The sequence below is a fragment of the Rana temporaria genome, chromosome 1 (genome assembly GCF_905171775.1).
Source record: "Rana temporaria chromosome 1, aRanTem1.1, whole genome shotgun sequence".
NCBI classification, from domain to species: Eukaryota; Metazoa; Chordata; class Amphibia; order Anura; family Ranidae; genus Rana; species Rana temporaria.
The window spans coordinates 230216916-230232018 of NC_053489.1; the positions used below are offsets into that span (position 1 = coordinate 230216916).

General features: G+C 40.5%; 1 protein-coding gene across 1 annotated transcript in view; it reads right to left on the reverse strand.

Moving 5' to 3' along the window:
• The window catches only part of MYO18B (myosin XVIIIB), a 764821-nt gene that overhangs the window by 509673 nt on the left and 240045 nt on the right, over nucleotides 1-15103 (reverse strand). Inside the window, 3 exon segments of the mRNA XM_040358554.1 lie at nucleotides 7072-7152; nucleotides 7321-7513; nucleotides 10328-10418. Of these exon segments, the coding sequence (XP_040214488.1) occupies nucleotides 7072-7152; nucleotides 7321-7513; nucleotides 10328-10418 (365 nt within the window).

Below are 15103 nucleotides of genomic sequence, written 5' to 3' on the forward strand. Positions count from 1 at the left end.
TTAATGACGAAATGGAAACGAACGATACGCAGGGTGCAAGCACCTCCCAGGGGAAAATTGAAACTACTAGTGTGAAAAAGAAAGCAGCCACCCCGGCTGTTAAAAATAATGCACACAAATCCACCCCAAATAAAAACCAACAAGGGGGACCACCTCCACCACCACCACCCCAACAACACTCCCACCCCCCTTATTATGGCCAATACTCCAGGCCCTGGAGGGGAGGCCAAAGGGGTAGAGGGAGAGGATACTATGGCCAAAACTATGGGCCACCCCAATGGCAGGGGGAATGGAGGGACTGGGGGGAGTCTTTCAGACCACCTATGCCGGTTTTTCAGACTGGCAGAGGGGGGTGGAATCACAACCCCCAAGAAGGAGAGGGTGCAGAGGGGGAAGCAAAAAGAAAAAGGGTGGGTTAGGTGAAGGGATCTTCAACCTAACTAACATTGAATTCTCCCAGGAGGAACTACTGGTATTAGACAAGGGCATTAAGTTTGCGCCAAGCAGGGCCTTTAACAGTTTTGAAACTTTTATAGATTTGCAAAAATTTATAAGAAAATTAAACCTAAAAAAATTCTTCGAGGGGAAAGGGGAGAATGCCCATAAGGCAAGTACCCCTGAATACGCACATAGTCAACTAAAAAACAAATCCACTTTTAATCCCAAAATCAGTTCCAACCACCATATAGAAGTATTTAAAAAGATGGTGGAAAAGGAAATAAAAAATATCTAACCAAAGAAAAACATCAAACAAGATAGAATATGGCAAGGGATAAGAAAACTAGAAAAACGTAAAAACATAGTGGTGAGGCCGGCAGATAAGGGGGGGGGGGGGCTGGTCATCCTGACCAAACAAGATTATGCGAGTGAACTAAACAGGTTAGTTGATGACATCACCACTTATCAACTATTAAAAAAGAACCCCAATAAAGAACTAAAAAATAAACTGAGAGATTTTCTAAACAAAGGGATCGCGGATCACATTTTGAACAAAAAAGAGGGAAGATACATACTACCTAAGGCCCCCAGAATACCAGTGATCTATCAGGTACCAAAAGTACATAAAAATAAATCGAAACCTCCCGGCCGCCCAATAATAAGCGGCATAAACTCCGTTCATTCAAGACTGGGAGAGTACTTAGATGTATTCCTACAGCCATTGGCAGCGAAAGGTGAATCATTTATTAAAGATAGCAAAGACGTCATAAACGCACTGAAACAGGTACCTGTAGATAACTCCACACTATTAATAACCATAGATGTGGAGTCTCTATATACGAATATAAAACAAGCAGATGCACTGGCAGCAGTGGCATGGGCTCTAAAAAAACACTCGGAACTCAAATTAAAACAAAGAAGGTTTATACTTGAAGGTCTGCGGATGGCCATGAAGAACAATTTCTTCTGGCACAACCATAAGTACTATAGCCAAATAAAGGGGGTTGGCATGGGGAATAAGTACGCCCCAAGTGTCGCCAACATTTTCCTGAATAAGTGGGAAAACGAGGAAATATTCGGAAAATGCTGGCCACACATACAAATATACAAAAGATTCATCGACGATATCCTAATCGTTTGGAAAGGGAATCGCGAGCAATTAAGTAATTTCATAGAGCATATCAACGCCAACCACTATGAAATTAAATTCACGGTAAACGTACAACCTGATGTGACCCAGTTCTTAGACCTGGAAATATTCAAGGTCGAAGGTGAACTGCACACGAAAACACACTTTAAAGAAACCGACCGTAACGGTTATATACCATTCGGAAGCTGCCACCATCCGCAGTGGAAGCGGGCTATACCCAAAGGCCAGTTCATCAGAATAAAACGAAATTGTAACTTTATGGCCGACTATCAGACACAGACAAACATCTTAATTGATAGGTTTGCTAATAAAGGTTATGATAGAGGAAGGTTGGAGCAAACTAGATTGGAGGTTGGATCTCTGAACCGGGATGATATGCTAAAAAAGAGAGTAATTGCACCCCCTAAAGAGAATGATGTCACCTTCATAACGGGTTTCAATGCAGACTACAGAGTGTTTGAAGACATCATTAGAAAACACTGGCCCATTATTTTGGGAGACCCACAACTCAGTACAATTTTACCAGCTAGACCAAAATTTGTGTACAGAAGAGCAAAGAGAATACGAGATTCCTTGGTTAAAAATGTACCGGACCCACCCAAAAAGATGATATCCTTCCTTGACCAGAAGGGTTTTTATAGGTGCGGAAGATGCAAACCTTGTCGCACCACAAAAGGATCAAGAAAGGTTGACCAGTTTCAATCTCACGCCAATAATGAACAATTTAAAGTGGGTAAACTGATCACGTGCAGCAGCACACACGTAACGTACGTAATAGAGTGCGAGTGTGGGCTGCAATACGTGGGCAGAACCACAAGGAAACTCTCGGTGCGAATGGGAGAACACATTAGAAATATCAAAAAAGGGTATATACATCACAGTGTGTCATTACACTTCAGAAATAAACATAACAGAGACCCCAGTAAAATGAAGTTTTATGCCATAGATAAAATTGAACAGAATTGGAGGAACATAAATTTAAGAAGGGAAGTATCGAGGAACGAAACTGAGTGGATTTTTAGATTGGACACATTAAAGCCTAAGGGAATGAATGTGGAATTAGATATAAATTGTTTTTTGGAAGATTTTTGATGTTTTAAGTATTCCGCATTTCATTCCCCCTAAGCATTCCATTAATAAGTTGATAACATCAATATTTCTAGTATGTATGCAATTAGAGCAGTTCCCCTTTAAGAAACAGCATCTAAGAAACAGCACTAGATCACTTGATGATGGATCACCTACCATCAAGTATCAGAAACCAACGAGTATGCGTATTAATTATATAGGGTTAAAATATCAGTAATGATATACACTGAGAAGGGTTTATATAGAAAAGTTAAAATATAGCAGCAGAAAAATGAAAACTGTATTTGTTTCCTGCTTTTTATGGCCTCATGGTGTTTGATTAATTTTTAGTAAATAAAACTTTTAGTAAACATAGTTTTTGACCACTTACAGTAATATAGGTGATAAAATGTTGTTTTTTGTAAAGTGTCCCTGGCAGCGTCAACCAGAGACGGTGACTGCTACACAGGGACTATTGGCAGTAGCTAAAATAACCAATATTACATCCTGTGTGGGGAATTAGCCATTACCTAAAATAGGCATAGACTAACACAGGATGCCAGTAACCAAAATGGCGGAACGGACACTTCCGGTAACGGAGGCAAGGTGGCCGCACAAGCACTTCCGGTTGCGGCGATAATACAGGGAATAACACACAGGGCGACAAGCGCCCGCACACGGGGGTGGGGGGAGGTGCACAAACGAACGGAGGTAGCAGCGCACATAGCGCCCCACACATACAGCCACCCTGGCTGCTGGGCATATTTATATTTTTATTGCTGACACCCAGTAACAACAGCCAGGACTGGCAAATAGCCAGGTATCCAGTAACCAAAATGGTGGAACAGGAACTTCCGGCACCATCAGCTAAGATGGCGGCCGGAAGACTTCCTGTTTCCTGTGAATGGCCAGGACTGGCAAAAAGCCAGGTATCCAGGAACCAAAATGGTGGAACAGGAACTTCCGGCACCATCAGCTAAGATGGCGGCCGGAAGACTTCCTGTTTCCTGTGAATGGCCAGGACTGGCAAAAAGCCAAGTATCCAGGAACCAAAATGGTGGAACAGGAACTTCCTGCACCACCAGCTAAGATGGTGGCCGGAAGACTTCCTGTTTCCTGTGACTACCTTGCAGCATTTCAGGGAATCCACAGGGGTATAAATACAGCCTAAACAGTAGTGTCCACAGCTCTCCTGACGACGCAACTAGCGAAACGCGTAGAGGCTGTTTGGACACACACATTGAGGGTGCAGCACACCAGCGCGCACGGACCCCTTGTAGCAATACATGCGGAGCACAGCGGGGCAAGCACACCTCTTAGGACGCCACTTAAATGCTGGTCAGCGGCTTTTAACGGTTGACACTGCCAAAGACACTCAGTGCCGGTCAGAGGCACTTTATATTGTAAGTGTTATATTTTTTTACCTTTTTTAAATAAATACATATTTTAATATACTACACCATGATGAGCCCCTTGTTTTTGAGGAATTGATGACACCTTGTAAAAGGGAAAAGGAGGCAACACCCACTGACCGACAAAGAAAAGACACCACTTTGGAGCCTAATAATATCTGGGGTCTGGTGAGTGTTGATTTTAACCATTGGTGATGGTGGCACATCTTTGTCGGGTGGAAGAGATAGCGGCACTTTCCTGTATACAGCATTACCAACATTGAACCTTGTGTTTGCTGGAACCTATTGTATAAGAGCAAGATTGCCTGTCATTTGGACTATTTTTAAGTGCAGCCAGCACATTGCACATTTGTATGGTTGTTTGATAATTATTTCACTTTTATTGATATTTATTTTATTTTGTTCCAATATTGGTTATTGGACAACTCACGGTGCAGTTGGCGTACCGCATATTGGGTTTTTACACACACATATATATATATATAATATATTTTTTTGTAATATCTTTCGTATTGTTTTCACTATTTGGTTGGTCAGTAGCAGCAACAGCCATTTTTCTCATAGAAGCACTGTGGCATATGGATTGTATGCTGACACACTGATCTAGATATATGATTTAAGTTTGAAATCACTGTGTCACATTTGTATGTCTCATATATTTCTTATATTTTTTATTGTTTGTATTCAGGTTATTCACACTTAAGATTGGGTACATTGTGGCCCTGATATTTCACTTATGTCCATATTCCCAGAGATTAAATACCTCTGGATAATTAGATCAGCGCAGTAACATTTTTCTTCTTAGAGCACTATTGACCCCCACTAAGGGCACACAGTACTGCAGCAGATCACAGTTCACATTTATTTATTTATTTATTTTCTTTTGCGCCGGTGACACTCACAACCAAATGTAAAAGAGATCAACTTGATAAGAATAATTTGTTTACATCAGTCTACATGCTCGCAGAGACCAATCAGAGATGACAAAAGTACTAGACATGTGCAATTCGTTTAGTTACAAATTCGTTCTTTAGTGAATTTAGGCAAATTTGTTATCAGAATTTCAGAATTTTTTAATTTACACATTTTTTTGTTGCCAACAAATTTGAATTTTCAAATTTACAAATACCAAAATTCTGAATTTCGGAATTTTCGAATTTCTGAACTTCCGAATTTTTGCATTTTCAAATTTCCGAATTGAAACGAGTGGCAGTGTACATGACTAAAATGTATAAAAAAAAAAGTTTCTTGCCTAAAAATGGAACAAATGTAAATGGATGGCATCCATTTACTAAATATGGCAGGGTTTTTTATTTATCCTTTTTTTTCCATCTCAGCTCCGCCCCTCAATGCACGTCATCTGCCTAGACAAAGTACATTCACAGTGCTCACTGGCACTGCTGGGATATGCACATCACATATCCCAGGAGACCTTTAGTCTCTCATTCAGTATGCTGGAAGTAGGTGCCTAGTGGCGCATAATTACCATGAGGTCACAAGCAAGATGGCAGCGTGGGACTCAACGATGTCTGTTGACAGATGGATGTCAATGGGACAATGCTGGATCCGGTGGCTGGGTGAGTATTCAAACTGTGATTACAATGCCCTCAAGTAAGTGGGGGGCAGAGAAAAAAATGGGAGGTGGGTAAGTTGAAGGTCCTCTTTAACAATGGCCCACTGTCACCATCGGGAAGTCAGCCCTGAGAAATTGCATTCAGCCATCACAAGGGCAAGTGCATGCAGTCACTGAGATACAACAATGGATGTAAAATGGGGAAAAAAGTATCAGAGGATCTCAAATCTCACAATAATGCTCTCCTGAACAGCACAGGATATTCTTGAAATATGTGTTTACTTTTCTTTTTCTTTTTAGCATGATGGGGTGGAGGGGGTGGTTAGGAAATAACATTTGTATGCAAGGTCCTTTTTAAATTAAACATTGCAAAAATAACTTGGAATACATGTTTGCTAAAATATTATACTTACTATTATACTTCCTTTAAGTTCACAACCCAATATACCATAGAGCCTTACCACTGTGTGAATGACTGGAGTGTAATTTAAGCCCCCAAGGCAACCCTTATGTACAACCAATTTGTTTTCCATCAAAAGGGTTATTTTCAGGTGCAGTGCCAGGATCTCAAAACTCTTTAAAAGATCAGAGCAAGCCATTGCTTGGAAGACTGCCTTTCTGAAAGGTCACATATCTTCACTGATCAAGGACATGACTGAAATACATGTTTTCTTTTTATCTCGGGAATATTACTGGCAGACTAATGCAGTAACACTGGCACCAAATTATCCATTTAGACTAGCACACATTGCTATTTTAAGTCCACCACCTTTCTTATACTGGTTATTGTAATTCTCTAAAGCATAATGCCCCTCACAGGACAATTATGACTAACAAGAAGACAGCAAAGGCCAACAGCAAAATTGTCACTATAATAATTACACAGTTGAGGAGCGTCAAATTAATAATATGGTTTGTATAGAATGTTTAGTCAAGGGCTAAGCTTGCCCAAAGTAATATCTCTGTTTTGGTTGTTTTCTGAATACTATAATCATATTCATCATAAGGTAAACACAATCCATTTTCCTTGTTCCTCCTTAAAATAAAGCACTTGGGTAGAATGAGGAAGGATTAGAATCTCTGTCAGGTTTTAATAGCTGGGTCTTCACTAGTAGGATTACCAATCAAACGGCATCTGAATGACCACTGTTACTTACACCAGAAGTTAGGAGAAAACTCCCCCAATTGGAACCTTAAAGCAAACCTGACAGAGTTTCAAGAAAGTGTTTTATTGCTGTATATGATCCTCTTGTGGAAGCCAAAAATATTTTGGTTGTAGCTCTACTAAAAAACTATATTTGTGAAAATGAAAGACAATTCCACTCATGATGGACCTACAACAGCACCATCCAAATGTGTTGGTCAGAAAATATCTGCTCACTGGAGAGACAATTTAACAGTACACAGCCTAAACAATTGAAGTTACTTACTTGTGAAGATGTCTGGTCTACGAGCGATACAGTGGGGAATGGAGAGTCTTCTGGCATATCAAACATCACATCAATATTTTCCTGTGAATAACAGTATCAATAATGTTTAATGCTGCGGTGCATTATATTTATAACAAAAAATTATCTGTGTTAGGTTTCTAACAGTTAAAAAATATAATTGTTTTAGATCTTGTATTAAGTTTTATGTGTAAGCATGATAACTTCCTGAACGTTTTAAGTTAATCTCACCTCCCTAAACCTCTCCAGAGGTATGCTGAACGTATTCCTGTATGACAGACACTGCATGCGTTCATGTACATAGTTATGGCATAGCTCTTCAAATGTGCCAGCCCTTTCCTTCTTCTGGTGGCGTGGGTTCTGAAATCCAGGCATATCAACCACCATAATGGAAGCCAATGTCAATAAAGTGGAGGACAAAGACCTTAGAAGAAGAAATACTACATTATTTTCATTGACACATCACATCAACTTTTCTCCTGCCTTTGGAGGTGACAACTCACCAGCTAATTTCAATGGAAATCTAAAGCATTTTTACTTATTCATGGTCAGGACTAAAAAATAGAAATGCTAAACATATTTTCCTTTATTTAAGCACATAAATAGGAAGCATTGCATATAAATATTTATCATTCTTTTATCTAGCTAGCAGTTAGAGCTGTTGGCATCTTTTCACTTTTATAGTTTTCCAGACTCTCCTTACCTTCTGTTGCAAAGGTGCATTATTTACAGAACTCAATAGCTCAAGCTAACGTTTACACTCACAAGTAAATGAAGTCAGAGCAGTGACTTCTTTCTCCATATAGCACTGCCTGAGTCGTATTTAAGATCTGCTATGTCTGGTAGATAGAACACTTCTGCTATGCTCTCTACTTTGAAAAGACATATAGGGGAATTCAAAAATAGTTTCTATGACTTGCCTCCTCACGACAAATGTTAAGGCAGATGACAGATTCATGTACCTGTTCAAAACAGGTACATGAATTTAGGACAAGCACTGTATTCAAGGATACAGTAAGGCATAGTGCAATATGGCAACTCCATCCTCAGTGCAGCTGCACTCCCTCTCCCTCAGACAGTGCAGCAGTCAAGGATTTTTAAAACTGGGTGGTTTCAGAGACACTAGTTCCCCATCAGTTTCCCTCCCTTTATGATTGAAATCAGGCAGTGGGCAGATCTATAGCCAATAGAAAGCCCACTATTCGCTATAGAATCCACCGACTGCCTGCAGTCACAAAGAGCACAGACCTGACAAGGAACTAGTGTCTTAGCTTAACATTCAGGCTTTGCCCACTGTCTGTGTCACTGGTTGCTGGGAGGCTGTCAGCTGTGAAGACAGGCATGGATGGGAGGTGACTGCTGCCTACTACACAGTATTCGGAGTCCGAGATATTGGTGCAAAGTAGTGCTATTAAGAACTACCTGAACTTGAGTCTAGTGCAGGCCATTTGAAAGGGCCATACTGCCAAGAAAGTGGTATTAGAGCTTTATTGAATACCCTCATAGTGCTCTGGGAAACCTTTGCCAAGGGTGCGCTCAGTATAGAGAACACATTTGTAGAACAAAGATTGTGGGCTAGATTCACATAGATCAGCGGATCTTTAGATCCGCGTGATCTATGTGATTTAAGATCCGCTGCCGCAAGTTTGAGAGGCAAGTGGGTAATTCACAAACCACTTGCCTCCAAACTTGTGGTGGCGGATCGTAAATCCCCCAACGGAATTCAAATTCCGCGGCTAGGGGGAGTGTACTATTTAAATCAGGCGCGTCCCCGCGCCGATTTAAATGCGCATGTGCCGTCCGTGAATTTTCCCGGCGTGCATTGCTCCCAATGACATCGCAACAACGTCATTGGTTTCGACGCTTACGTAAATGACGTCCATCCGTATTCGAGAACGACTTACGCAAACAACGTAAAAAAATAATTGACGCGGGAACGACGGCTATACTTAACATTGGCTGCGCCTCATAGAAGCAGGGGTAAGTATACGCCGGGAAAACCGCTACGGAAACGTCGTAACAACACAGCGTCGGGCCCGCGTACGTCCGTGAATTGGCGTATCTCGCTGATTTACATATTTCTCAGCGTAAATCAGCGAGAACGCCCCCCGCGGCCATTTTTAAATTGCAGTTAAGATCCGACGGTGTAACACAGTTACACCTGTCGGATCTTAGGCATATCTATGCGTAACTGATTCTATGAATCAGGCGCATAGATACGACCGGCCTAAGTCAGAGATACACCGTCGTATCTCTCTGTGAATCTAGCCCGAAGTGTTTATTCAATATGTATTGTTAAGGATACAATATCTTACCATTTTCGAAGAGATATAGATCATCTGCACAAGTTTTACCAAAACGAATCTACAGTTGCTTTTGGCCTATGTAGGGACACCACAAGTATTTAGATTTTTTTTACAACTATCCCTTTGTGTCCAATGTACTGTAAAATTTTAGAATAAATATCTTAAGTTAAAGAACTCCAATCTATAGTAATCTATATTCTTATACTCTCCCACTCCACCCCTGCTTCTAGTGCAGCTTCCTGCCCTTATATGTACATAATTTAAAGGTTTCTACCTTAACTCATTACAGTTTACTGGCTAATCAGAAGAGTGAGGTGCATTCAGCAGATCACAGCTGTAATGTCTACAATGATTGGTCTTTTGCAGATATCATACCTATCTATTCTAATACACAGCTGGGCTGGGACTTCCACTCCATTAGGGATGCAGGGGCGCGGCACCTTAATGCATGTGCCTGGCCCCTAATCTCCATGCAGGGTGCCGGACGCATGGTTTTCAATGTTTTTGCGTCCAGTCTGTAGGTGGTGCTTCTGCTTCACCACATACAATATAGGGACAATAACCTGAGATGGCTGGAATGCGTAGCTTACATGCAGCTGTAGGGGACCAGTTGCAGTGCTAAAGGAAGCCTGCTGGAGTGAGGAATAAGGTGATCCTTAGTCCTATACCCCAAGACAAGACTAAACAAACATTTAAGCCTTGCAATAGGGGGCAGCACTGTAGGACTGTATTTTTAAACTTTTCTGCAGTTGGACTTAGATATACTTTGACAAAATTTGATCACTCTACATTGTTGATTTAGAAAATTTTAATTTAGACTTTTGTGTAAATATCACTGATTGATGTACCTTTTCTAGCATACTAGGTCCTTCACTATGATTTAATTATATCTGTTAAAAAAAAAAAAAAAACATGACATGTCTTTTGCATACCTATTAATGAGGGAAACAATGGCAGCAAAAAGTTCTTCATAAAGTCCTGCAGCCATCCCTTCAACACACTCCACTCCACTCATTTTGAGTCCTGTGAAAAAAAAATAGTTGTTAAACAAAACAATTACAGCGTTTATACTAGTGATTAAAACAATCACTGTTCCATATTTTATATTAAACAACACAAATTAGGTATAAATGTAACATGAAATGAGCCAAAATACTCTATCAGCAATTTAAATTTGTAGTCATCACTCCCAATGAATAGTTGACATATGTTTGGTGAAGAAATTAAATGCATGTTATGTAGAGTAGTACAAGATAAATACACAGCTGTACAATTAGGTTGATTTACTAAAGGCAAATAAAGTGTGCAATTTGAAAGTGCAGTTGCTCCAGAGCTCAGTAAATGAGGCAAAGCTTTGCTTATTTCCATCCAATGTGATTGGGTATTCTTTGTAAAGTGAAGCTTTAGCTCATTTACTAAGCTCTGGAGAAAATACACTAGCAGAGTGCAACTGTAAAAGGCACACTCCACTTGCCTTTAGTAAATCAACTCCACGGGGTTTATGGCATTAAAATAAAAATCTGGAGCACAATTGGGAATGTATTTTTTTTTTTGGATAGACTTCCAAATAATAAAATGTATTTATTTAGTACAGGTATTCACATTATTTTACATTTACATTGACCCCTGCCCTCAAAGAGCTTACAATCCAAGGTAACTCACATTCATATACTAGGGCCAATTTAGACTAAGCCAATTAACCTACCTGCATGTCTTTGGAGTGTGGGAGGAAATCCACGCAGGAAAAAGGAGAACATGCAAACTTCAGGCAGGTAGTGTTAGGATTGGGATTCAAACTAGTGCTGCCAGGCAGATGCGCTAATCACTTAGCCATGGTGCAGCCTGACTCTCTATATACTCTATCTTGTAGCATGCTATACTGTAATGTGATGCTAAAGTGTCCACGGCATACTGTACTTTTTATGTCAGTATTTTTAATATAAATACTAAACTGTTACTAAGTAAATTCACTGCCAAAAATGTAGAATATAATTTTATTATTGGTAGCTTAGGGTTTTTGCAGTGTGCCTTTAAAGTGGTAAATAAACACAAAAAACTGTGTTTGAACGGAATTCCGACAAAAAATTCCATCGGTTTTTAGGCCATCGGAAATTCCGATTGTGTGTACGGGGCATAACTCTACCATCTTCACAGACTGACAATGCTGCTGTCCAAATGTGTCTCTGTTGCTCCTCCACCCAGAGTGGAGACACCCCAATAAAGGAAATGTTACTGTCTGGACCATTAGGTAAAAATAGGGAAAAAAAGCCTAAAAAACAAAGGCAGCAACCACATTTCGGGATAATTTATACTACATTTTTGTTTCATTTTACGGAATCATTTATTATCAATCACTATAGCATTGGGAGCCTATGGGACCACTGCAAAGGAGCACATAACCAATTTGAACTGTGAATAATAACAACATGCCAAAGTTAATCAAAGGTACGACCTGCTGTGTAGTGTGTCCCATGTAAGCAGTCTATAATAGACAAATCTGCAGTAAATTCTAAGTAACTTTCAGTTGTTCATGACGGAAGGCATTACGTATAGTTGGTATAAAAACAAACACAGCTTGTAGAGAAGTTTATAGTTGGTTAGCCACAGTTCCTTGACACTGAATGCGTATTTCAAATCTGCCCTAAAATTGTATTAGTATGTGCTATGGTATTGCATTTTTCTCACAACACATCAAATTTTTTTTTTTTCACCAAAGGCCTTCAGTAGATGTAGGTATCATAGCTGAGAATAAGGGTTAGAAGAAGGCTAGCAGAGATAGCTGGAGCCTGCAGCAGTCAGAAAAAGTTCAGTCAGAGCCATTGGTAATACTGGTCAGTGATCATGTGAGAGTCCAGTGTGAAAGTGTTTACATACAAGCATCTGTGAGGGACCTGTGGCAGATGAAAGGTAAACTATTTATATAGAGATAGATGTCTCATAGAATGGTAGCTTGATAGAAGGAAAACAAAGCATCAGACCAACATCGATTGTAAAATTTATAGATTGGCTGCTCACCTCCAATAATGGCCAAAAGGTCAAACAAGGCTTATAAGATAGCGAATGGGAAATCCTGCGGGTGGATCTGCGAGGACATTCAGGTCCCAAGCAAAGACAAAATGCTGCATGGAGTCTTAGCGCCAACACATCCTGCGCTCACCACTGGGTAGTTTCATATAGACACAGAGAAAAGATTTCTCCAAAAAAACTACAAATTCTTGTGTAGATGGCAATGTGACTGTGCTGAGCCCACAGTAACATTGCCATCTACACAAGAATTTGTAGTTTTTTTGCTGTAGGTGTCTACAGCATATACGGGTGGATATATCGGAATTGCGGCTGCATGCGATCCACGCCTCATTCTGGATACACCAAAAAGATGTCACATAGAGGACCCAGAAGTGACGAGTCCCTGCTTCTACGAACGTTCTACATCCGTTTCACTGTACTGGCGTCATCAGGAAGTCTTCTAGCATTAATCAGAGAAGCAGCCAAGAGGCCTATGGTAACTCTGAAGGAGCTGTAGAGATCCACAGCTCAGGTGGGAGAATCTATTAGTTGTGCACTCCACAAATCTGGCCTTTATAGAATCATTTGGTGGAGGGGGGATTATGGTGTGGGGTTGTTTGGTTGTTTTTCAGGGGTTGGACATGGCCCCTTAGTTACAGATAAGGGAACTCCTAAGGTGTCAGCATACCAAGACATTTTGGCCAATTTCATGCTCCCAACTTTGTGGGACCAGTTTGGGGATGGCCCCTTCCTGTTTCAACATGACTGTGCACCAGTGCACAAAGTAAGGTCCATAAAGACATGGATGAGCGAGTTTGGGGTGGAGGAACTTGACTGGCCTGTTGTGAATTAGAGCGGAGACTAAAAGCCAAGCCTTCTCGTCCACATTAGTGCCTGACCTCACATATGCGCTTCTGGAAAAATGGTCAAACATTCCCATAGACACACTCCTAAACCTTGTGGACAGCCTTCCCAGGAGAGTTGGAGCTGTTATAGCTGCAAAGTGTGGGCAAACTCAATATTAAACCCTAAGCACTAAGACTGGGATGCCATTAAACTTACTGGGCTGGATTCAGATAGAATGGTCTATCTGTCCGCCCGGTGTAACGTATCTCAGATACGTTTTTTTCTGTATTCAGAAACAACTTGCGCCCTTAGTTACGGCAGCGTAACGTATGTGTTGTGGCGTAAGCCCGCCTAATTCAAATGGGGATGTTGGGGGCGTGTTTTATTTAAATTTGACTTGACCCCGCGTTTTTGACGTCTTTTGTGAACGGCTCATGCAACGTTCGTGAAAAAATCCCAGTGTGCATGCTCGAAATTACGCCACAAAGCCTCATTGGTTTAGACGTGAACGTAACTTACGCAAAGCCCTATTCGCGAACGACTTACGCAAACTATGTAAAATTTTCTAAATTTGACGCGGGAACGACGGCCATACTTAACATAGGATACGCCGCACATACCCCTCATATAGCAGGGGTAACTTTACGCCGTAAAAAGCCGAACGCAAATGACGTAAAAAAAAAAAAAGGGCGGTCGTTCGTTTCTGAATCGGCGTAAATACTAATTTGCATATTCCTCGCATAACTATACGGAAGCGCCACCTAGAGGCCAGTGGGATTATGCAGCCTAAGATACGACAGTGTAAGACACTTACACCAGTCGGATCTTAGGGATATCTATGCGTAACTGATTCTCTGAAGCAGGCGCATAGATACGACGGCGTACCAGAAGATACGCCGTTGTATCTCCTATCTGAATCCGGCCCACTGTGCGTGTAAAGACAGGTGTCCCAATACTTTTGACAATATAGTGTATATATATATATATATATATATATATATATATATATATTCTCTTTTTTTTAGGCATGTGATAGTACTCATGTTTTCCAAAGACTTTTCAAGCCCTTCTCTCAGCAAAAATCCATTGTGTCATACAGAAGAGAAGCAGCAGAATACATAATACAATCAAGCCAAATGTTCTTTATTAGATGCCAGTTTGTATGCTCGTACATTTGAAATCCTGGCAGAGGACTGTCTGTACACCTGGGCTAGTTGCTAGGAAACAGCTCGCCTTAAATAAGCTTTCAAACTATTCTGGGTTCTCTGCTTGGCAGATATGGGAACAAGAAGAATAATAGCCATGCAAATATCTGAGGTCCCAGGCCAAACAGACCCATGCAAATAAATTATCTCTTAATTTGGGAATATGGAAAAAAAAAAAAAAAAAAGCGCTGAGTTGCTTGGATATTGAAAAGCAGACATTATCACATTATAAATTACATTTATTGCTCTGATGTACTGGGAGAAAAAGTATTTTGGTCGGATATGTTTATTTATGGCAACCAATTCCAAGTTCTTCAAAGCTGTATGCGTTACAAATAATTATTATGCTATGCAATTTTTTTTAAGTTATTTTAATAATATTATTATACATTTATGAAGAAGCTGAAACAACTTATATATTATTTGTGAAACATGCAGTTTGCTGACATGCCTAAGGCAACGTGTAGCTGGTATAGGCATAGCTCGGAATAACTGTACTTTAAAAGAGTCTGCATCTACATGAGACAGGCAAGAATTCCCAAACTCTGTTACCACAGAAATAATGTTAGGCCTCGTACACATGGCCGAGGAACTCGACGTGCCAAACACGTCGAGTTCCTCGGCGAGTTCAGCCCTGAAGCCGCCGAGGAG